This window comes from Polyodon spathula, chromosome 48, assembly GCF_017654505.1.
Source record: "Polyodon spathula isolate WHYD16114869_AA chromosome 48, ASM1765450v1, whole genome shotgun sequence".
Taxonomy (NCBI): Eukaryota; Metazoa; Chordata; class Actinopteri; order Acipenseriformes; family Polyodontidae; genus Polyodon; species Polyodon spathula.
The window spans coordinates 2482107-2507203 of record NC_054581.1 but is presented as its reverse complement, the minus strand read 5'-3'; the positions used below and the strand labels follow the sequence as shown (position 1 = coordinate 2507203).

The 25097-nt window shown below is 41.5% G+C and overlaps 2 protein-coding genes across 4 annotated transcripts in view; one reads left to right on the top strand and one right to left on the bottom strand.

The window, feature by feature from the left end:
- Window positions 1–25052, bottom strand: part of LOC121306501 (zinc finger protein 583-like) — a 27056-nt gene extending 2004 nt beyond the window's left edge. Inside the window, exons 1-2 of one of the 3 annotated variants that reach the window (XR_005948223.1) lie at window positions 24150–25052; window positions 5707–6118 (exon numbers count right to left, since the gene is read on the bottom strand). Coding sequence is in view for 2 of the 3 variants with exons in the window: in XM_041238240.1 (XP_041094174.1) it covers window positions 5763–6118; window positions 24150–24738 (945 nt within the window). In the remaining variant the exon portion in view is untranslated. Of the gene's footprint in view, window positions 1–5508; window positions 6119–24149 lie in introns of those variants that run through there. The other 2 variants (XM_041238239.1, XM_041238240.1) reach the window with 2 other exon arrangements.
- Window positions 1–25097, top strand: part of LOC121306486 (lysine-specific demethylase 6B-like) — a 665627-nt gene that overhangs the window by 142074 nt on the left and 498456 nt on the right. The gene's annotated exons all lie outside the window — the stretch shown is intronic.

Here is a 25097-nt window from a genome sequence, read left to right as displayed (position 1 = left end):
TGAAAGGGGCTTTAGTGTAAGCAGCAGGGTTCTGACAAATATAGCGTTATACATCCCCACGTTTTGCTATTACTGTTTAAATAACTTACCTGTAATTTTTCTTTTCACTGTTAACATTGACAACCTTTTACACTAAAGACTTTAAAAGTCTTATTCAAAGCTGTTTGTAAAATAGCCATTCATTTAACTCAGGGCTGTCCAATGATGGTCCTGGAGGGCCATTCCAGGTTTAATCCTTTGCAGTCCAATGTTGGACCAGGTCCGACATTACAATTTCCCCTTTCCAGTCCAGTGTTGGACCCTGTCCCATATCATCAAAAAGACGTAAAGCACAGGCCTAGTTGATTTTTCTCCGGCAAAAGCAGAGAAAACCTTTCAAAGGTCGAGTGAGACCGAATGAGCCGAATGAAGCCGAAAAAAGGGTGTATCTAAGCAATACAGTATCCCCGTGCACCACAGAGATAACACGGACACAAATAAAGGAGATAGCTGCTTCTTCATCCAGCAATCAAAGAATATCACAGACATCTGCAGAGCTTTTTGAGATGTTATAGTGCCTTTTAAACCTGTTTTACTCTGAAAAAAATATTTTAAACAGCGTGTGTAAAATAAACAGCGTGTGTGAAAATAAATTGGACCTGATGCGCCTGACAAGCGCTGAATAAATGGACCGCAAAGGGTTAACAGGTACAATGAGATAAATAGTGCCTATAAAAAACAGTCTACACCCCCTTAAACTTTTTTCACGTTTTGTTGTGTCAGTGCCTCAGAGTTTCTTGCATTTAAATGAGGATTTTTTTCCACATATCTACACACCATACTTCTCACTGTTAAGGGAAAAAAAAAAAAAAAAAAAAAAGACAGAGAAAAAAATTAGACCTTAACTATACAAAACTGAAAGATGATAATTGGATAAGACTCCACCCCCCTGAGTTAATACTTGGTGGAAGCAGCTTTGGCAGCAATTACAGCTGGGAGTCTGTTGGGATAGGTCTCTACAAACTTTGCACACCTACAGTACCAGTCAAAAGTTTGAGTACACTTGCTGGAAACTAGGTTTTTTTCATAATTGACAATGTTTTACATCGTATACGTTTCTGTAAATACTTGAAAATGAAAACACATGTTACAATATTCAAAACAAAATCTAAGGAGTATCAAAGCAATTTTCAAGAAAATTGAAAATTGTCTCTAAATCTTGGATCCCTTAAACTAGCCACCCTTTGCCTTAATAACAGCCTCACAAACACAAGGCATTCAGTTAACAGGTTTCAGCAGGAAATCACCCGACATGTCTTCCCAGCTCTTCTGCAGCAAATCCCAGAGATGACATGGCCTGCCCAGTCTCCACACCTCAATCCCATAGAAGTTCGTCCCATACAAGGTCTATGGGATTGAGGTCTGCAGACTGGACATGCCAGGTCATTAGATTCTGCTGTCCATCCCTTTCCTTCTTCGCCAGATAGTTCTGCACAACTTTGAGGTGTGTTTTGGGTCATTATCTTGCTGAAGAATGAAGGGCTGCCCAACTAGCTGTAATCCTGATGAAGTGGCATGCCTCTGAAGTATGCTATGATAGTCAGCTGGATGAGCTTGTCATGGACTTGGTAAAGATCACCAACTCTGTCACCAGCAAAGCAACCCCAGACCATGACACTGCCTCCTCCATGCTTGACAGTGGGAACCACACATGCAGAACTCATGCGCTCACCCTCTCTGCGTCTTACACATACTCGGCAGTTGGACCCAAATATTTCAAATTTTGACTCATCAGTCCATAAGACCGACTTCCACTCCTCAAACGTCCAGTTTCTGTGTTTTTTGGCCCAGGCAAGTCTCTTCCACTTATTCTGCACTCTTAACAATGGTTTCTTTGCAGCAATTCTTCCAGTTAGGCCAGCTTCACGCACTCTCCTCTGAAAAGCTGATGTTGAAACATCTGTACTTCTAGTAGCATTTAGCAGAGCTAGTATTTCAGGGGCAGTTAATCGCCAGTTTCGCAGACTTGTGACTCGAATGAACTTGTTCTCTGATTCTGAGTCATCCTTGGCCTACCTGACCTTGTTCGGTCCTCATGACTGCCAGTTTCTTCAAATCGTTTGATGGTCTTGGCCACAGCAGTTACAGACACTTGCAAAGTTCTTGCGATTTGTCTTAAAGATTGACCTTCGTTTCTTAAAGTAATTACAGACTGTCTTTTTTCTTTGCTTAACTGAGTGTATTTTGCCATTTTCTGCTCCCTTACATTCAGGAATGACAAACTTGTGCCTGTGCTACCTATATTTATAGTAATCATGGACCCTCACCTGTTAACAATAATTGGTGACAAAAGGTTAATTAGGTAACATGCTAGTTAACTCAGAGAACATCTAACAAAGACACTTTTATACTTAGGCCAGTGTTCTAACACCGTGTTATACACATTTCAGACTTTTAACTGGCTTGGGCTTCAGAATGAAATCCCCTTGCTTGGGTGACCATTTCATTGAAATTGACAAGATTTACATTTTTATTTAAAAATTAAATTTTTAAATGCAATTCACTTATTATTTTCAGCTTATGTAAGTACACGTATCATATAATGAAATATTAAGTGTTTATAGACAAGTTTATACAGTTAAAAGCATAGATAATCATGAAAAACCTGCTTTCAGGCAGGTGTACTCAAACCTTTGACTGGTACTGTAGATTTGGCAATATTTGACCAGTCTTCTTTACAAAACTGTTCAAGCTCTGTCAAGTTCCTTGGGGAGTGTTGATGGACAGCAATCTTCAAGACATGCCACAAATTTTCGATTGGATTTAGGTCGAGACTCTGACTGGGCCACTCGAGGACATTTCTCTTTTTGCTCCTTAGCCACTCCAGTGTAGCTTTGGCTGTGTGCTTTGGGTTGCTGTCATGCTGAAAGGTGAACTTCCGTCCCAGTTTCAGCTTTCTTGCAGAGGGCAGCAGGTTTTCCTCAAGGATTTCCCTGTACTTTGCTCCATTCATTTTCCCTTCTATCCTGACAAGTGCCCCAGTTCCTGCTGATGAGAAACATCCCTAAAACGTGATGCTGCCACCACCATGCTTCACAGTAGGGATGGTGTTCTTTGGGTGATGCTCTATGTGTTGGGTTTGCGCCAGACATAACATTTTGCATTTAGGGCAAAAAGTTCAATTTTAGAATTGATTTTAAAATGTTATTTTTATTTTTAAAGGGTCAAATATTGTCAAATCTAGGTGTGCAAAGTTGGTAGAGACCTATCCCAACAGACTTACTGATGTAATTGCTGCCAAAGGTGCTTCCACCAAGTATTAACTCAGGGTGATGGAGACTTACCCAATTATGATCTTTGAGTTTTGTATTTTTAATATATATTTTTTTCCTCAATAAAAAGTTTTTTCCCTTTAACAGTGTGGAGTATGGTGTGTAGATAAGTGGGAAAAAATCCTCATTTAAATGCATGAAACTCAGAGGCACTGACACAACAAAATGTGAAAAAAGTTGAAGGGGGTGTAGACTTTCTACAGGCACTAATTTATGTATATACATACATATATACACACACACACACACACACACACACAGTGCCTTGCAAAAGTATTCAGACCCCTGACCAATTCTCTCATATTAATGAATTACAAATGGTACATTCATTCTGTTTGATATTTTATTTTTAAACACAAACTCAGAATCAATTATTGTAAGGTGACATTGGTTTTATGTTGGGAAATATTTTTAAGAAAAATAAAAAACTGAAATATCTTGCTTGCATAAGTATTCAACCCCCACACATTAATATTTGGTAAAGCCACCTTTCGCTGCAATAACAGCTTTAAGTCTTTTGGGGTAAGTATGTACCAGCTTTGCACACAGTGTCGGAGTGATTTTGGCCCATTCTTCTTGGCAGATTTGCTCCAGGTTGTTCAGGTTGGTTGGACGACGCTTGTGGACCACAATTTTCAAATAGTGCCACAGATTCTCAATGGGATTGAGATCAGGACTTTGACTGGGCCACTGTAGGACAGTCACCTTTTTGTTCTTGAGCCACACCAATGTTGCTTTGGCCTTGTGCTTGGGATCATTGTCCTGCTGAAAGGTGAATTTCCTCCCAAGCTTCAGTTTTTTAGAGGACTGAAGCAGATTCTCTTGCAGTATTTTTCTGTATTTTCTCCATCCATTCTTCCTTCAATTTTAACAAGATGTCCAGTCCCTGCTGATGAGAAGCATCCCCACAGCATGATGCTGCCACCACCATACTTCACTGTAGGGATGGTGTGTCTTGAGGCATGGGCAGTGTTAGGTTTGCGCCACACATAGCGCTTTGAGTTTTGGCCAAAAAGCTCTATCTTGGTCTCATCTGACCAGAAAACCATTTCCCACATCGCAGCTGGGTCACTCTCATACTTTCTGGCAAACTCCAGACGTGCTTTCAGATGGTACTTTTTGAGTAATGGCTTCTTTCTTGCCACCCTCCCATACAGGCCAGTGTTATGCAGAGCTCTTGATATGGCTGACTGGTGCACCATTACTCCACTCCCAGCCACTGAACTCTGTAGCTCCTTCAAAGTGATTGTTGGCCTCTCTGTGGCTTCTCTCACAAGTCTCCTTCTTGTTTGAGCTCTGAGTTTTGAGGGACGGCCTTTTCTTGGCAGTGCCTGGGTGGTGTGGTGCAGCTTCCACTTCCTGATTATTGATCCAACTGTGCTCACTGGGATATCCAAACAATTGGATATTATTTTGTACCCGTTCCCTAATCTATGCATTTGTATTACTTTATCTCTAACTTCTGTAGAATGCTCTTTGGTCTTCATTTTCCTTCAGATTCACAGCCTTACCAATGATCCTTCAACAGTGGGGTTTTTATCCAGAAAATGTGACAGCAACTTTAATGGTTCACAGGTGGAGGCCAATGGTAAGGTAATTGTGTCCTCGTTAGGGCAATTTCTTTCATCGGTGCAAACTGGGAGCTTCCACAGCACAGGGGTTGAATACTTATGCAAGCTATTTCAGTTTTTTATTTTTCTTAAAAATATTTCCCAACATAAAACCAATGTCACCTTAAAATAATTGATTCGGAGTTTCAGTGTTTAAAAATAAATTATCAAACAGAATGAAATTGCAATGTACCATTTGTAATTCAGAAATATGAGAGAATTGGTCAGGGGTCTGCATACTTTTGCAAGTCACTGTATATATATATATATATATAAATGGGGATTTATATATACAGGGACAGTAAAACGCAACTGACATGTATCCGGGTAGCGGTTATCCGAGTGCTGACTGTACTGCAATTTAAAACTGTTACTAAAACAATTTACAAATACTTAAAGCCAAATAAACAGTAATATGTTTTCTATTTACCGTATTTATTCAAACAGTTCTCAGAAACAACGGATAGAATGTTACAACTATGGAACTCCAGCTTTGTTTTCATATTCATTTTATCACCTAAAATCAACACAAGTTTTAATATTCAGAAGCTATTTTCTGTAGTGAATTTAGTTGCACAACAGCCCTATATGAAAAAAAACAAACAAACAACAAGAACCAAAGCTTTGCACACCGTTGCTGTCCTGAGCTATACTTACATGCTATCCTGCTAGTGGAAGGCATTCTCCGTTCTCCCTCGTTGCGGTCCTGAGCTATACTTACATGCTGTCCTGCTAGTGGACGGCATTCTCCGTCCTCCCTCGTTGCGGTCCTGAGCTCTACTTACATGCTATCCTGCTAGTGGACGGCATTCTCCGCCCTCCCTCGTTGCGGTCCTGAGCTCTACTTACATGCTATCCTGCTAGTGGACGGCATTCTCCGTCCTCCCTCGTTGCTGAGGCTCAGCTCCACGGGTGAGTCTGCGAGAGCCGCTGTGGATCTGCAGTGTCCTGTGCTTGTATGCAGCCGGGTGGAATGAGGCCTGCCCTGGATGGATCCCAGATCAGTCCCCTCTTCAATAACAGAGCATGTCTCTTCAGAGCCAGACTGCTGCTCCAGGACCTCCTGTTTAATGCAGCCCGGTTCCACTTCAGAGACCAGCTCGGTGTGCTTCTCTCCCACTGTCACTTCAATGATCTGGACAGATTCTGACTTTGCCTTGTTCTCTGTATCAGGGAGACATGTTTCATCTTCAGTACCTGGGTGAAAATAAAATGATCATTAACACTAGAACTACCGGAAGTGTCTTTTTGGCACATCACGTTTTTGAAACGCATTTTTCTCCACTGATCTGGCACCTGTCTTTTTTTGACTTTTTCTAAATATATATATTAAAACATCTCAAAGTATCAGTAGACCCAGGGTTGCAGAAACTTATGGAAATATAATACGTTATACCTAGAACTACCGCAGCTGTCATTTTGACTGTCACAGTAAAAACAGTGGGTTTGGATTAGTACTGCTGAACTTTGCGCTTGTTTTGAATATCTACAGGAGTCATTTTCAGACGTGATTTATCTAGCAACAGCTGTAAAAATATTTTCGAGTTAAAATGAATAGACCAATACAACACAGGACTGCACAGCAAGTCTTAGGCGTGATTATATTGAAAACAAAAATCAAACCAGCTATTGCAAGACTGGAGACGGTAATGACTACAGAATAACTAACAGAGACGAACTCAGGCACAAACTAAAAGGGTAAAGAGAAAACACTTGTATAAAAACAGTCAAACAAACAATTCTCGTGCACTATTCTCTATTGCTTCACAGAGTGTCATAAGCTCCCACTGCACGTCAAAAGTCGTCTCCGAGCTGCTAAAACCACTCTGTTTTATAGCCCAGCATTTGTAATCATAAGTCCCCTTCCAACACCAACCCCAAGTCTCATGTCAGTGCTCCTGTTATAACAGGTTTCCCTCGCTTGTAACAAGCAGGCTGCAAAAGGTCGGCTGGGTGTATTTGGCGCACCACACATCAGCAACCCCTGTAGTCTGGCCAGGCGTCTGTGGGCTTGCCTGTAAAATGCCCAGAGCTGCATTGTCCTCCGACACTGTAGCTCTGAGGTGGCTGCACGGTGAGTCTGCAGTGTAAAAAAACACAAGTGGTGGGCTGACGGCAAATGCTTCAGAGGACAGTGCGCATTCGTCTTCACCGCTCCCGAGTCAGTGCAGGGGTGGTAGCGGTGAGCGGAGCCTAAAAATAATTGGATATGCCAAATTGAAAATAATTGGCAATTACTAAATTAAAATAAATAAATAATCTTTGTCTGTTGCTTCAAGGTTGAAAACTTCAAAACCAAGCCCCCCATAATCCTTCTGATTTAACCCTGTGCTGCCCTACAGTCTTGTTTCTGACAGCTAGTCCATTACAACATCAAGGTCTTTGTCATGGTGGGCCTCCTCTAGTTCTGCATTACACATTTCAATCCTACACGTTTGTGAGCGATATCAAACAAAACATTTCATAAAATTTGCTTTTATCATGCAACAATTTCATATCAAATCAGCCATATAATTATTTGATATTTCCCCATTTAGAGTTGTTAAAAATAAAAAATAAAATAAAAAACATACATGTTTTTGATAGAAACTAGATGATTTCATACCCTCCAGCTGCAGTGATTTGGCAGGTACAGTACCGGTGGTCTTACTTTGGAACCAGATCTATTCAGGCACTCTGCTTCCAGCACTGCTCTGAGCAATACAGCCAGACAACAGACAGTCCATTTCAGAACAGAACAGAACCACTCCACACCGGGCACTCTGCTTCCAGTACTGCTCTGAGCAATACAGCCAGACAACAGACAGTCCATTACAGAACAGAACCACTCCGCACCGGGCACTCTGCTTCCAGTACTGCTCTGACCAATACACCCAGACAACAGACAGTCCATTACAGAACCACTCCGCACCAGGCACTCTGCTTCCAGTACTGCTCTGAGCAATACAGCCAGACAGCAGACAGTCCATTACAGAACCACTCCGCACCAGGCACTCTGCTTCCAGTACTGCTCTGAGCAATACACCCAGACAGCAGACAGTCCATTTCAGAACAGAACAGAACCACTCCGCACCGGGCACTCTGCTTCCAGTACTGCTCTGACCAATACAGCCAGACAACAGACAGTCCATTACAGAACAGAACCACTCCGCACCGGGCACTCTGCTTCCAGTACTGCTCTGAGCAATACAGCCAGACAGCAGACAGTCCATTACAGAACCACTCCGCACCGGGCACTCTGCTTCCAGTACTGCTCTGAGCAATACAGCCAGACAACAGACAGTCCATTACAGAACAGAACCACTCCGCACCGGGCACTCTGCTTCCAGTACTGCTCTGAGCAATACAGCCAGACAACAGACAGTCCATTACAGAACCACTCCGCACCAGGCACTCTGCTTCCAGCACTGCTCTGACCAATACAGCCAGACAACAGACAGTCCATTACAGAACCACTCCGCACCAGGCACTCTGCTTCCAGCACTGCTCTGACCAATACAGCCAGACAACAGACAGTCCATTACAGAACAGAACCACTCCGCACCGGGCACTCTGCTTCCAGTACTGCTCTGAGCAATACAGCCAGACAGCAGACAGTCCATTTCAGAACAGAACCACTCCGCACCGGGCACTCTGCTTCCAGCACTGCTCTGAGCAATACAGCCAGACAGCAGACAGTCCATTACAGAACCACTCCGCACCAGGCACTCTGCTTCCAGCACTGCTCTGACCAATACAGCCAGACAGCAGACAGTCCATTACAGAACAGAACCACTCCGCACCAGACACTCTGCTTCCTGTACTGCTCTGACCAATACAGCCAGACAGCAGACAGTCCATTTCAGAACCGAACCACTCCGCACCAGGCACTCTGCTTCCAGCACTGCTAGGAAAAATACAAACAGATTTGTCTCAGATACTTAACATTGTATGACAGACGACATGCAGTGCTGGGGATTAAAAACAGAGTTTAAGGAGAAAATGTATATTTTATTAGCAGGGCTCCAGAGTGCGACTAAAATGGTTGCCAATGCAACAACAACAAAAAATCTTAGCAACTACTTTTTGGGGGTTAGACACTATTGGCGCCTGTAACACAAAAAATGCTGGCTCTCCCTTTATACACATACATCCAGATTTAAGAACATGCCAAGACATCAGCCTGTAAAGTAAAAAAGCTGTACATGTTTTAAACTGAAGTGCAAGCAGGATGGTGACATAATCAAATACCAATGCCTGGAAGTGCAGAGAGGTGCTATATAGTGAGGTGCTGTATATTAGCAGCAGAATACAGCATCTCTTACAACAAGAGTGATGGGGACCAAACATGAAAATGTGTGCAAGTACTGTTGTGTAAAAAAGAAACTTAAAATGTACAGTTTCATTCAAGAAATCTAGAACAAAGACAAACTCAAATAATACAGTGTTGCACGCGTGCCATTAATAAAATGAAAGATAAAATAAACAAAACTAAAGGGTTGAAACACAGCAAAAAGGTCAAAAGCTCATTTTAAGATGTTACAATAACGAAAAACAGCAAATTAAATTTTGTACTAAAGCAGGTCAGCTGTTGTAGGGAAAATTGAGTTTATATCAAACTGACCATTTTAAGAACAGTGAAAGTCTGCATGTAGGAAGAATACTGCTGAGAAAAAAAAAAAACATTTCAGGAACTTGAAATGTACGGCAGCTAACTCAACTGAACATAGAAAATTCCCTAAAGTTAGCACTCAGATTGCACCAATGAAAAATAATGGTTTGAGAATATCTAAAATATGACAATGTGCTTCTTGTGATGTACTTAAAACTGAGGGAGCATGAAGCTTGGAACTTGGTTTCAGGAGACTACGTTTCAGGCCACTGCATAGCACATCAGAGGAGACTTGGGGTCAGCAACGCTGCCTCAAACTAGGTCTCCTGGAACCAGGTTTCAAGCCACTGTTCCTGAAAAAGCGACTTCGTGTTCCCTCAGCTTAATATTGTAAATAACAGAATGTGCTCACTGAAACTTAAAACTAGGTTTTACTGAAAAAATTAAACAGGAAGATGAAAACATAAGAGCTGTCGTTGTTTCATGCTCTCAGATTAGGACTTCACTAAGTAACAGTGAGCATGCGAGCTGCAGCATGCTATTACTCATATTACAAGCGTACACAGAGGTGCAGTCCCCAATTCCACACACAACACGTGCAAAATATCAAAAACAAACACGCTGCGCTCACTGCAGCCATCAGCTGCATAGATTAACCATTCAGCAAAATGTGGAAACAATTTTCACTTTAGTGTTTTAGCAAGCGGTTGTATTTTAAGCAGTTGAATATGGTAGCGACCAACCTTTTCATTTTTATACACTGCAGTTAAACCTCCTTTCAAACCTGCAGAGGATGCTGAATGCTCATTCGTGGTGTCCCAGTGAATCACGAGACCCGACAGGGGAGTGGTTTATGTAAAGGACAGTAAGGGAAGGTCAGTTCCTAAAGGGAATAAAAACTGTATACCACAAACGATCATTCAGTATAATATTTATACCACAAGTATATCATTCAAATAAATAACAATAACGTGTGTATTCTGATATTAAATCAATCCATTCAGGGATTATTTCACCTGGCAAATCTTTACTTTTATTATCAATGGATGGATTCATTTCAAACTCTGTTTACGGCCTCTTTGTAATTGTCTTCAGATAGATCCTTGCGCTTAGCCTGTCAGTTTGCTTTCTCTCGGCTGTTTCCCACCTATACAGGTTTTAATGAAGGTGCTACAGGCTGCATAGATAAGCCAGAGGCAGTCAGATCAGTAACTGGCATTTCTTGACTAAACTCATTCTCAAGGAAATCGATCCAAATTATAAAAATAAGAATTATTTCAGACATTTTAAAGCATAGGTGTAGAAAGACGGGCCAGGCTTTTCAGCGACAGGCCAGCTGAAAGAATTTGAATACTGAATTTAGGATTTAAACCAATTCTTAATGCCAACACACACAAACACCCCTTAACATTAGGGTTAGGGTTGGAACCACAGAAGAATTGCATTTATGGCAATGAATCTTGTTTTTCACACTCAGTGTACCGTAAAGCCAAAACATACTTAATCCCATAAAACCTGTTTTGCTGCAGAAATGTTGTAATATTCAAAAGTATGTATTGCTAGTGGAATTTAATATTTGTGCCAAAAATGTTATATTGGTGTTGCCTGGGTGTTATTAGCTAACTTTGGTATGCTCAACTAGCTGCTGAAGCGGAACAGCGAGGATGGAGAGTCCGGGTTTACCCAGTGGAGGTGGGGTGTCGAGGATTTGTGGCACACTCTACAACCCGGCTTCTCAGAGACGTCGGGTTCAGTGGCCAAGAGTTGCGTCGCACAGCGAAGAACTTATCTGAAGCAGCAGAGAGGAGCAGCAACTGGCTGTGGTTGAGACGGAAAGATTCTGGATGGAGATCTCAAGCACAATAGAAAGAAAGCAACGCTGATGTACAGGTAAGTAAGCTGGACTGAGCTGAGTTGGGGATGTAGTGGGGTGATGCTGGGATGTCAGAATCACTGTTGAGCCCTCTTGAGGTGTCATGGGCTAGTCAATGAAACACTGAGGATGGAAGGTGCCAACTTGAAGACCCCAGAGATGTACCCTACTTTGCTCAATCCAGACGGTTGTCATGCTGATGCGCTGGGGAGACTGCACTGGGTTGATCCCCAGAGCCAGCATCGCAGCCGTTGTGTGTGCTGATGCGCTGGGGAGGCAAAATGAGCTGATCCCTGGATCCAGCATTACACTTCAGCAATCAACACCAGACAGAAGGATATCAACATCATCAGACGGAAAACAATGCAAATGGATGGAGATGCAGATGGATCACATTAGTTTACTGCAAAGATACATCTTAGTTGGTGCTTATCTTGGCGAGAGCCAAGTTCAAATCAGCATGAAGTTCAACATCTACTCTCATGTAATGGAAATCTTGCATTACAGACATCAAGCATTGGATGTCACAGAAGTATCTACAGTTTAATTCAGATAAAACAGAGGTTATGCTAGTGGGCTCAGACTCATATTAGGGAAGTTACTAAAGTGTATTTTTACCACTTGAGAAATATAGCCAAACTTTGACCAATGATTTCCATATATGATGCCAAGAGACTATGCAAGCCTTTGTTTCATCTAGATTTGATTATTGTAATGCACTTTTTTCTGGTGTGACAAAACGCGTGGTATCCCACTTGCAGCTTGTTCAGAATACCACTGCTAGAACTCTGACTAAAACCAGGAAAAGTGAACATATTAAGACTGTTCTGGCCTTTTTACACTGGCTCCCTGTGCACTATAGAATTGATTTTAAGATTTTGCTGTTAACTTACAAGGGGCCATGAATGGTTCCACCTGTTCATTTGCAGGAGTTACTGACCCTGTATCTTCCAAACCGCACTCTGAGATCACAGGATGTGGGGCTGCTGGTTATTCCCGGGGTCAACAAAAAGCAACACGGGAGGAGGGAGGGCTTTTTCTTGTAGAGCTCCTAAATTATGGAATGCTCTGCCTTCATTTGTCAGGGAAGCTGGGACTGTTAGTTTTCAAGTCGAGACTAAAAACGCACTTTTATAAAATGGCTTTCTTATCTTAGTGCATTAAGTGTATACTGTTATTTAAATCTGTTAGTTAAATGGTGTGATGTGTGACATGCTATACAATGCATTGTGGTTTTTTCTTTTTTTTCTGCTCTGTACTGTACAGTGCTTTGCGATACCTTTGTATAAACAGCTCTATACAAACGTAATAAATAAAATATAACAAACAAGAAGCAACAGCTCAGAAAATGTTTCTTGTGTTCAAAATAATGTGGTAGTTTTACACTGGCCTGTGTTCCTGCACCAGGTTGAAGAGCGTGACCTGTCTTTCTGCACCTATGCCTATTTTAAAATTGTTATAAAACATGTCTAGGTGGCAGTATTGTCTGAACTACTGAAGCACAGCTTCGTCCTGAATTTCAGCAGCACACCACTGGATTGAAATGCAAGCAGAGACAAATATGAAACTAGTCCCGGTAAGCATGTTATACCACTCACTGTTTTTGCTTACATTTCAATCCAGGGGTTTGTTGCTGAAATTCAGGACAGATGCGCTTCGGTATTCAAACAATACTGGCACCATTTTATAACAACTATGTCAACTATTAAAATGTCTGACAATTTCAGATTTCTATTGTTCTAGGTCAGGACTCGTGGTTTACTGGGATTGAGATCTGTAAACACTTCACATACAGACACACACACACACACACAGACGGTATTGCGATCTGTAAACACTTCACACACACACACACACAGACACACACAGTATTGTCTGTAAACACTTCACACACACACACACAGACAGTATTGTGATCTGTAAACACTTCACACACACACACACACAGACAGTATTGTGATCTGTAAACACTTCACACACACACACACAGACAGTATTGTGATCTGTAAACACTTCACACACACACACACACAGTATTGTGATCTGTAAACACTTCACACACACACACACAGACAGTATTGTTATCTGTAAACACTTCACACACACACACACACAGACAGTATTGTGATCTGTAAACACTTCACACACACACACACAGACAGTATTGTGATCTGTAAACACTTCACACACACACACACACAGACAGTATTGTGATCTGTAAACACTTCACACACACACACACAGACAGTATTGTGATCTGTAAACACTTCACACACACACACACAGTATTGTGATCTGTAAACACTTCACACACACACACACAGACAGACAGTATTGCGATCTGTAAACACTTCACACACACACACACAGACAGTATTGTGATCTGTAAACACTTCACACACACACACACACAGACAGTATTGCGATCTGTAAACACTTCACACACACACACACAGACAGTATTGTGATCTGTAAACACTTCACACACACACACACACACACACAGACAGTATTGTGATCTGTAAACACTTCAACACACACACACACACAGACAGTATTGTGATCTGTAAACACTTCACACACACACACACAGACAGTATTGTGATCTGTAAACACTTCACACACACACACACAGACAGTATTGTGATCTGTAAACACTTCACACACACACACACACAGTATTGTGATCTGTAAACACTTCACACACACACACACAGACAGTATTGTGATCTGTAAACACTTCACACACACACACACAGACAGTATTGTGATCTGTAAACACTTCACACACACACACACACACACACACACACACAGTATTGTGATCTGTAAACACTTCACACACACACACACAGACAGTATTGTGATCTGTAAACACTTCACACACACACACACAGACAGACAGTATTGTGATCTGTAAACACTTCACACACACACACACAGACAGTATTGTGATCTGTAAACACTTCACACACACACAGACAGTATTGTGATCTGTAAACACTTCACACACACACACACACACACACATCTGTACACACTTCACACACACACAGACAGTATTGTGATCTGTAAACACTTCACACACACACACACACACACACACACACACACACACAGACAGTATTGATCTGTAAACACTTCACACACACACACACACACACACACACAGTATTGTGATCTGTAAACACTTCACACACACACACACAGATAGTATTGTGATCTGTAAACACTTCACACACACACAGACAGTATTGTGATCTGTAAACACTTCACACACACACACACACACACACACACACACAGTGTTGTGTGTCTGTAAACACTTCACATTTGTGACAGTGTGTGTAGTGTGTCTGTCATCTGTAAACATTCACAACAACACAGTGTGTCTGTAAACACATTCACACACACAGCACACACAGATAACAGTTAAAACATCTATACACCATACACTCACACACAGGACAGTATGTGTGATCTGTAAACACTTCACACACACACACACACACACACACAGTATTGTGATCTGTAAACACTTCACACACACACACAGAGATAGTATTGTGATCTGTAAACACTTCACACACACACACACAGATAGTATTGTGATCTGTAAACACTTCACACACACACACACAGTATTGTGATCTGTAAACACTTCACACACACACACACAGATAGTATTGTGATCTGTAAACACTTCACACACACACACACACACACAGTATTGTGATCTGTAAACACTTCACACAGACACACACACACACAGTATTGTGATCTGTAAACACTTCACACACACACACACACACACACACATAGTATTGTGATCTGTAAACACTTCACACACACACACAGAGATAGCATTGTGATCTGTAAACACTTCACACAGACACACACACACACACTAACAGTGTATTGCAGGCATCACAATTCATGTCATTTTATTTCTTCTGAAATACACAGTCCAGCATATTTTCTGTTTTTTTTCATGCAACTCAAAAGGCTTGTTACAGTACGGGAGTTGTTTTACCACCTCCTCTGCCCTTATCGGGTAATATCCTAGCTAATGTCTGAAGCTCTCGCCCTGTCCAGCTGAATTAGCTGCCTGAGAACAACAAACAGGCTTGACTTAAATGTCATTTATTATAATCAGGTGGACTGGACCTTGCCTAAAGACCTTTAACAGGTGCTCGAGGTCCTCTCGAGTGCTGACTAAGATAACTTGAACCTATGTACCCAACTACAAGGTCTGTCATATAAAACTGTTTTATTACACTGTATGCATTACATTTTCTAAACACCCCATACAAAAAAGTTCTCTAAAGATTTATAAAGTTGAATACAATTTTTACAGAAATCAAACATTCCACAAAAGTTTGATAGTCATGTGGTGGTTCTATACAACACTTTATAGTTTTTTCGTGCCTTTTCACTTTAAATATATTCATACGCCACTCAGCTTAAAAAGAAGTTCCCTTAAATCGTTATTATGACAAACATGACATACATAAAATAATAAATTATAGATAGTGTATATATTTTTATACATATAAAAATGCTAATAATCGATTTTAGGACATCACAATACTGTAATAAATTTCAGAAACTATAGATTAACAGTTTTTAATAGAAACTCGTTTTTCACATCACCAGCATTCTCGTCTGTGTGATGTAACAGGTACAAGATTGACTCGAATAAGTGATAAATTCAAACATCACATACTGTAAGTAAAGTCAGTGAAGACAGGCAGGAGGGATCTTGATTCAGTGGATTGAAGGCCCTCCACAATGGGACGTGCTGAATGTCAGCAAAGCCTTTTCTGGTATTAACCAGGACTGCATCAGAAATATTACAGACTGTCTGGAAAGACCAAACATCCCCGACTAAACTTCTTGCTGTCGGTAAGTGCATTTTTAAATCGTCTTATTTAAACAATACATTTAACAACGAACCAGACAGGTACAATTATATCAGTCTTCGGTATTTAAAAGGTAAAAATCTGCCATGGAAAAGCTACTGGTTAAAGGTGTTGCAAGACGTGAAAGAAAAAATGCCACTACTGATTTGAGACGTGGTTTAAGAGGGCAAAACAATCAAGAGGGCAAAACAATCATTGCAAATCCATCTTTCTGAACGGGAAACCAATAACTATCTGAAATCCATCTTTCTGAACGGGAAACCAATAACTATCTGAAATCCATCTTTCTGAATAGAGGACTAAGATTTTGTCTGCTAGATCCTCATCAAACAGGAGGCATTACACTGACCAGTAGTGAAGGAGTCTCCCCTCCAGCTCATCTCCTCTTTACTGTTCTACCTTCAACTGCACACTAATCCGAGTGAAGTGAACATGACTGTGAACTTAAGGAGGTCAATGGACTTTAAAACCTAAGCTAGGGGTTGTGAATGGTTACAATACTTCACTTTTTACCTGTGAGACCTAGTAGAGTTTATATAGCAAAACATACTGGGCCAGAGACCGTGTGTAAGCAGTGGAGACAACACATAGAACACGTGAAGCTTTTCTTAATCCTAGGAAACCCCACATGATAGGGAATATTTTAAACAAAGCAAAAGCCATACAGCATACAGTCTGTTTAAAAGACATGCTGACATTTTTATACAGAACTTGCTTTCTTTACCCTAATTGGAATTGACTATGCCCTGAAAATGCAATTCCTTTTTTATAATTCTTAATATCTCAGGAAAGAGAAAAACCCCAAAATGAAATTCATGCCAGTTAGACAGACCCCTATTAGGACTCCCTTGTGTAAACCTCAGCTTGATACCAGCTATGCCACATCTTCACTGTTACATGTGTGGCACTACCTCACTGCCAAAAAAACACCTTGATGACCTTTGGTGCTTAATTTAGCTGTGAAATGTATAACTTGACATGGAAAGTTTTGTAGCCCTACCATAAATATTTTTAAAGTGATTAGCTTTTTACTGCAATGTGTTTGATTTTTCACAACCTCTGGGAGGTGAAAATGGGGTGAAAATCCCCACATTATGAATTACCATATCAGAAACTATTTGGAGTTGAGTAAAACTTCACATTTCTTCGTAACTTAGCATTATGTAATGATATACAGAGTTTCTGAGATGGGTGGTGACATGGCTGGCTGAATTGACACTGACTGACCCTGTACCAAGATTTCAAATGCACTCGAGCGCTCCGACTGACCCTGTACCAAGATTTCAAATGCACTCGAGCGCTCCGACTGACCCTGTACCAAGATTTCAAATGCACTCGAGCGCTCTGACTTTCAAATGACTCGAGCGCTCTGACTGACCCTGTACCAAGATTTCAAATGCACTCGAGCGCTCCGACTGACCCTGTACCAAGATTTCAAATGCACTCGAGCGCTCTGACTGACCCTGTACCAAGATTTCAAATGCACTCGAGCGCTCTGACTGACCCTGTACCAAGATTTCAAATGCACTCGAGCGCTCGAGCGCTGACTGACCCTGTACCAAGATTTCAAATGCACTCGAGCGCTCCGACTGACCCTGTACCAAGATTTCAAATGCACTCCAGCCCTCCAAGATTTCAAATGCACTCGAGCGCTCTGACTGACCCTGTACCAAGATTTCAAATGCACTCGAGCGCTCCGACTGACCCTGTACCAAGATTTCAAATGCACTCGAGCGCTCCGACTGACCCTGTACCAAGATTTCAAATGCACTGACCAAGATTTCAAATGCACTCGAGCTCTGACTGACCCTGTACCAAGATTTCAAATGCACTCCAGCGCTCTGACTGACCCTGTACCAAGATTTCAAATGCACTCGAGCGCTCTGACTGACCCTGTACCAAGATTTCAAATGCACTCGAGCGCTCTGACTGACCCTGTACCAAGATTTCAAATGCACTCGAGCGCTCTGACTGACCCTGTACCAAGATTTCAAATGCACTCGAGCGCTCTGACTGACCCTGTACCAAGATTTCAAATGCACTCGAGCGCTCTGACTGACCCTGTACCAAGATTTCAAATGCACTCGAGCGCTCTGACTGACCCTGTACCAAGATTTCAAATGCACTCGAGCGCTCTGACTGACCCTGTACCAAGATTTCAAATGCACTCCAGCGCTCTGACTGACCCTGTACCAAGATTTCAAATGCACTCGAGCGCTCTGACTGACCCTGTACCAAGATTTCAAATGCACTCGAGCGCTCTGACTGACCCTGTACCAAGATTTCAAATGCACTCGAGCGCTCTGACTGACCCTGTACCAAGATTTCAAATGCACTCGAGCGCTCTGACTGACCCTGTACCAAGATTTCAAATGCACTCGAGCGCTCTGACTGACCCTGTACCAAGATTTCAAATGCACTCGAGCGCTCTGACTGACCCTGTACCAAGATTTCAAATGCACTCGAGCGCTCTGACTGACCCTGTACCAAGATTTCAAATGCACTCGAGCGCTCTGACTGACCCTGTACCAAGATTTCAAATGCACTCGAGCGCTCTGACTGACCCTGTACCAAGATTTCAAATGCACTCGAGCGCTCTGACTGACCCTGTACCAAGATTTCAAATGCACTCCAGCGCTCTGACTGACCCTGTACCAAGATTTCAAATGCACTCGAGCGCTCTGACTGACCCTGTACCAAGATTTCAAATGCACTCGAGCGCTCTGACTGACCCTGTACCAAGATTTCAAATGCACTCCAGCGCTCTGACTGACCCTGTACCAAGATTTCAAATGCACTCGAGCGCTCTGACTGACCTGTACCAAGATTTCAAATGCACTCCAGCGCTCTGACTGACCCTGTACCAAGATTTCAAATGCACTCCAGCGCTCTGACTGACCCTGTACCAAGATTTCAAATGCACTCGAGCGCTCTGACTGACCTGTACCAAGATTTCAAATGCACTCCAGCGCTCTGACTGACCTGTACCAAGATTTCAAATGCACTCCAGCGCTCTGACTGATCCTGTACCAAGATTTCAAATGCACTCGAGCGCTCTGACTGACCCTGTACCAAGATTTCAAATGCACTCCAGCGCTCTGACTGACCCTGTACCAAGATTTCAAATGCACTCGAGCGCTCTGACTGACCTGTACCAAGATTTCAAATGCACTCGAGCGCTCTGACTGACCCTGTACCAAGATTTCAAATGCACTCGAGCGCTCTGACTGACCCTGTACCAAGATTTCAAATGCACTCGAGCGCTCTGACTGACCCTGTACCAAGATTTCAAATGCACTCCAGCGCTCTGACTGACCTGTACCAAGATTTCAAATGCACTCCAGCTCTCTAGTAACTTGCTTAAATTATTAATTGTGTTGCTGCTGGCTGACTTGAACAATATTGTTTCTATCATATAGATAAACCACTTGATACTTACTTCCAGTCAAATATAGCAATTTATTTTAATCTTCTTGATTTTTCATATTATACTACATATTTATAGGATATTTACTAGACATGCTAGAGAACATCTATGAAATATCCTACAAAGGTTTTATAGAGCGAGTGGAAGCGACAGCGAGTGGGAGAAGTACAGGCGTGGAAAAGTACAGAGCAGTTTAGAAGCAGTAAGGAGAAATTGCATCTTGAATTGCTTTAATCAGAAAACAGAGGACACTGGGGAAACACAGCAGCAGCTCAAAGTCAAACAGCCGCGTGTGTTTTTCTGATAACAAACAAGCTGAAACTTGGAGCAGCTGATTCAAATTCAGCGCCGTTCTGAGACACGGACGAGGGAAGGAGCCAACAGCAAGGCAGAACAACACAGTTAAACGAGGCAGTCTTCCCAGCGACAGCGAGTGGAAGAAACAGCGAGTGGGAGAAGTACAGGCGTGGAAAAGTACAGAGCAGTTTCGAAGCAGTTTGAAAGCAGGTTGACGGCTGCAGAAGAAACTAAACTTCAAAAAAAAAAAAAAACCCTCAACATGGTCTTCAAGCCAGTAATCTGTGACACCTGCTTGATGTGGGAAATCCAAGAAAACCCAGCGGAGCTAAACCAAGTGTGCGTAAAGTGCCGCGCGATCCAGGATTTGCATAAACTAGTAAGTATGCTAGAAATGGAGCTGGAAGAAGTGAGACAGCAACAGGATCTTGAGGAACTGGCACACCCACAATTCATGGAAGTCTGCATCACCCCTAACAGACTGAAAGCCACCAGGGAGATAGAAGGTCAGAACAGCTGGGTTCAGGTAGGCAGAAGCAGGGAAAAAAAGAAACTTCGTCAAACACAACCACCAGAAATCAAAACAACCAACAGATTTGAGTCACTTCAGAATTTTGATGAGCAGAACCAACAACAAGAAAACGAACAACATCCAGGACCCTATTGACAGTGGTGACCAGACAGCAAAAAGAAGGGATGTCATGATTGTTGGGGACTCCAGATTGAGAAACACAGCAAGTTCAGTTCGCAGTTTGAACCCCCTTACTACAACAGTGTGCTGCCTTCTGGGAGCCTCGGTCAAGCACATCACTGAGAACGTGGACAGGCTCCTAGAACGAACAGGAGACGACCCGGTAGTAGTCGTCCACATCAGTACAAACAACATTGGAAGAGACAGACCAAAATCCCTGCAAAACAAATTCAGAGAGCTAGGAAGGAAATTAAAAGAGAAAACCAAAACTGTGGTATTTTCTGGTATACTACCGGCACCTTGCAAAGGACCATATGGACAGCTGGAAATAATTAATCAAAACGCATGGCTGAAGACGTGGTGCACACGGGAAGGCTTCACCTATCTTGATCATTGGACCACATTCTACAACAAGGACTATCTGTATAGACGGGATGGACTGCACTTAAATAACAAGGGAACCAGTCTACTTGGAGAAAAGATCCTCGAGCAGGTTCAGAAGCATTTAAACTAGAAAGGAAGGGGGGAGAAATCAACAAAAAAACAGAAGGGAGACCGCATCAAAACAAGAACAACAACTCAGGTAAGACAACCATTAAATGTATTTATCTAAATGCTAGAAGTATCAGAAACAAAATTCTAGAACTTGAAGCTACTGCACTAACAGGTAACTATGATGTGATAGGTGTTACAGAAACTTGGTTGTCTGAGAGTGATGGGGACGAATATAATATTTGTGGGTATACACTGTATAGGAAAGACAGGCAGGACAGAAGAGGAGGAGGGGTAGCGCTATACATAAGAAACAGTCTTGATGCCCAGGTGTTAAACCTGGACAAAGAAAATAAAACCGAATCAGTATGGGTCAGAATAACGGACAAAAATTCAAAGGGCATAATAATAGGAGCATGCTATAGACCGCCAGATTCAGACGGTGAGCAAAATAATCTGTTATACAATGACATTAGAAATGCGTTAGCAAAGGAGAAGCCATACTAATGGGGGATTTCAACTTCCCCCAAATAAAATGGGAAAAACCGGTGGGTAGCGCGAAGGATGAAATAGAAATGGTGGAAATGACAAATGACTGCTTCCTAACACAATTTGTCAAGGCACCGACTAGAGGGGAGGCATGCCTTGATTTAGTCTTTTCAAATAACGAAGACAGAATAACTAAAACAGAGGTCAGAGAACCACTGGCAAACTCAGACCACAACATGGTCTCATTTGAAGTGTTTTTTAAAACCCCAAAAGTAATGACTAAAGCTAAGGTTTACAATTTTAGAAAAGCAAACTATGAAGGTATGAAACAGAGACTAACAGAAGTAGACTGGAGTAAAATAGAGAAAACACCCACAGAAAAGGATGGTTGTTCTTCAAAAATGTAGTACTAGAGGCGCAAAACAATTATATCCCTAAAGTAGACAAATCTAAATGTAAAACTAAATTGCCAAAATGGTTTAATAGATCAATTAAAAAAAAAAATTCAGCGAAAAAAGGCACTTTACAGAGCTTTAATAAAGGACCAAAAAGAAAGTACGCAGAAAGAGTACACAGAACTGCAAACGCAAGTCAAAAAGGAAGTTAGAAAGGCCAAGAGAGAAATAGAAATGAACATTGCTAAGGGAGCTAAAACCAATTCCAAAATGTAAGGTACTGCACGCAGGAAATAAAAATGTGCATTATAAATATCATATAAATATCATATTATAAATATCATATATCATATAAATATCATAATGAAATTGGAGAAGGAATCTATGAAAAAGTCCTAGGAGTTTTTGTTGACTCAGAAATGTCTTCATCTAGACAATGTGGGGAAGCTATAAAAAAGGCTAACAAGATGCTCGGATATATTGTGAAAAGTGTTGAATTTAAATCAAGGGAAGTAATGTTAAAACTGTACAATGCACTAGTAAGACCTCATCTTGAATATTGTGTGCAGTTCTGGTCACCTCGCTATAAAAAAGATACTGCTGCTCTAGAAAGAGTGAAAAAAGAAACAAGGACCAGGGGTCACAAATGGAGATTAGACAAAGGGGCATTCAGAACAGAAAATAGGAGGCACTTTTGTACACAGGGAATGGTGAGGGTCTGGAATCAACTCCCCAGTAATGTTGTTGAAGCTGACACCCTGGGATCCTTCAAGAAGCTGCTTGATGAGATTCTGGGATCAATAAGCTACTAACAACCAAACGAGCAAGATGGGCCGAATAGCCTCCTCTCGTTTGTAAACTTTTTTATGTTCTTATGTTCTTAACATTGCATAATTAAAGAAAATTGGCCCATTTCACTATACATTTTCTATAGAAATGTTTTATCAATTATTTCCATATAATTCTTACCGATCATTTAAAACTAGGCATTTTCAGCAACATGTAAAACAAAACCTAAATGTCAATTATTATCGTAATATTGTAATTATCACAATAGACAATTATCACAATATTTCCACCTCTGGTTATTTCTGGAGGCTGAAAGTAATTTCATTCCAACCTTCAGCTCATCTCCTTCTCACTGAGGTAGTTCCCTTCTAGTCTTCCTGGTATATGTCCTCCTTCTCACTGCATTTAAATAATTTGTATTTGATGTATTGAAGTACTACTGAAATATATAATTTCTGGATAATCTGTTAAGTGTTATTATTGATAATATAATGGTAAATTTAAAATGTAATAATCTTAAATACTAATCTTCATATAGCGCCTTTCAAAGTGGACCGTCATCACAAAGCGCTTTACAAGATAGGAGACTAGGGTGTGTGAGCTATGCATCAGCGGCAGAGTCACTTACAAAGACGCAGCACAAGGAGGTTCAGTGACCTGCTCAGGGTCACACACAGCGAGTCAGTGGCTGAGCTGGGATTTGAACCGGGGACCTGCTGGTTACAAGCCTCTTTAACCACTGGACCACACTGCCTGCATATCAAGTATAATACTTCTATAATACACAAGTAATTTGCTTAAATTGTTACTTGTGTTACTGTGGGCTTCACAATTTTTGTTCTAAACAATACTACAACAAGGTAAAACACTTGATAATATTGACAGTAAATACAGTACTAATCTATCACACTAATGCATAGTCATATAAAATTTCTACAGCACTTTTCTATAAGAATGTTATAGAAATTATTTCTGTAAAATTCTTACATGACATTTTTGTATGCGCTCCAGTGAATCGATACCAACTCCCCTCGACAGGGGGGCGCTCCTCAATGCAGACTCCCACCAGTATTTTACAAACTGAGAAAATGAAAAAACTAACCCTTTGTGATTCTTTCAGTAAACGCACCGTACTCACGAAATTGAAATGTACACACGGTTTGAAACAATACAATAAACCCCTACTATTTTAAAACCACGACATGTAGAAAGTACAATTATTTATCATGAAACATGTTTGTTGCAAGCATCAGCAGGCTTACCTTTAACAGTCCTGCCCCACTCGGGTATCCAGGTGTCACTTGCTGGTTCATAGTCATGCACTCTGATCAGTAACTCTTGTTCTGACTGTGCAATGTCGTGCTGTTCTCGGTTTACTACATGCACTGGGTCCTGCATTTCTATTGCCGGGACTGGGTTACTTCTACAATCCCGCTTTGCGCTGGACAGGCATCGAGCAAACCCGATACTGTTCTCGTCTGCAGCGTCGTTCACTTTGTCGCTGAACAATGGCACACAGGCGTCTGTAATGCTGCCGCTCCCCCTCCCAGGTAGAGCACACCTCTCACTGCTGTTCCTCAGAGAGGGCTGTTTATTACAGGTGGAGTTTAACAGAGAAATGCCCGCAGTATTCAGATACCCACGCATTGCATTCACTTCGTTATCTGACATTTCTAATCGCATCTTTAGACTGGCGTTTTCTTTTTCCATTTCAATTTGGAAATCAACAAGTTTGCTGTCGATAAGCTTGGTCAGTTCACACACAACGAGGTCCACAGCTCCTTTCACTGCCTGTTCGATGGTAGGGACGAGCTCGCCTTTAAAGTGGGACACGGAGATCCTGCGATACATTGTCGCTTTTATTTCAGAGAAGAAGAACAAGCCTCTTCAGATTCGAGTATTGGTTTCAGCCTTTGTCCCGGCAGAGACAGTCACTTGCCGTTTTAAAATCTGGACTCGGGTAACTCTTAGCAGAGCTTCACTGATGAATGCAGTAAACAAAACCCTAAAAACACTCTCAGTTCCTGGTTACTATATATATATATCCAAGATCTTGCACTGTACAGCGCCTAATCCACACAAGGTCGCATTATAACCTCGTTATTAGTTAAAGAAAAATGTTGATCTCAATTAATACGCTTCCAGTAAGTTATCACTTGAGTTGAATTTCAAGCACTTCCGTTTTCCTTCTTTTTAGATTTTAAAAAGAG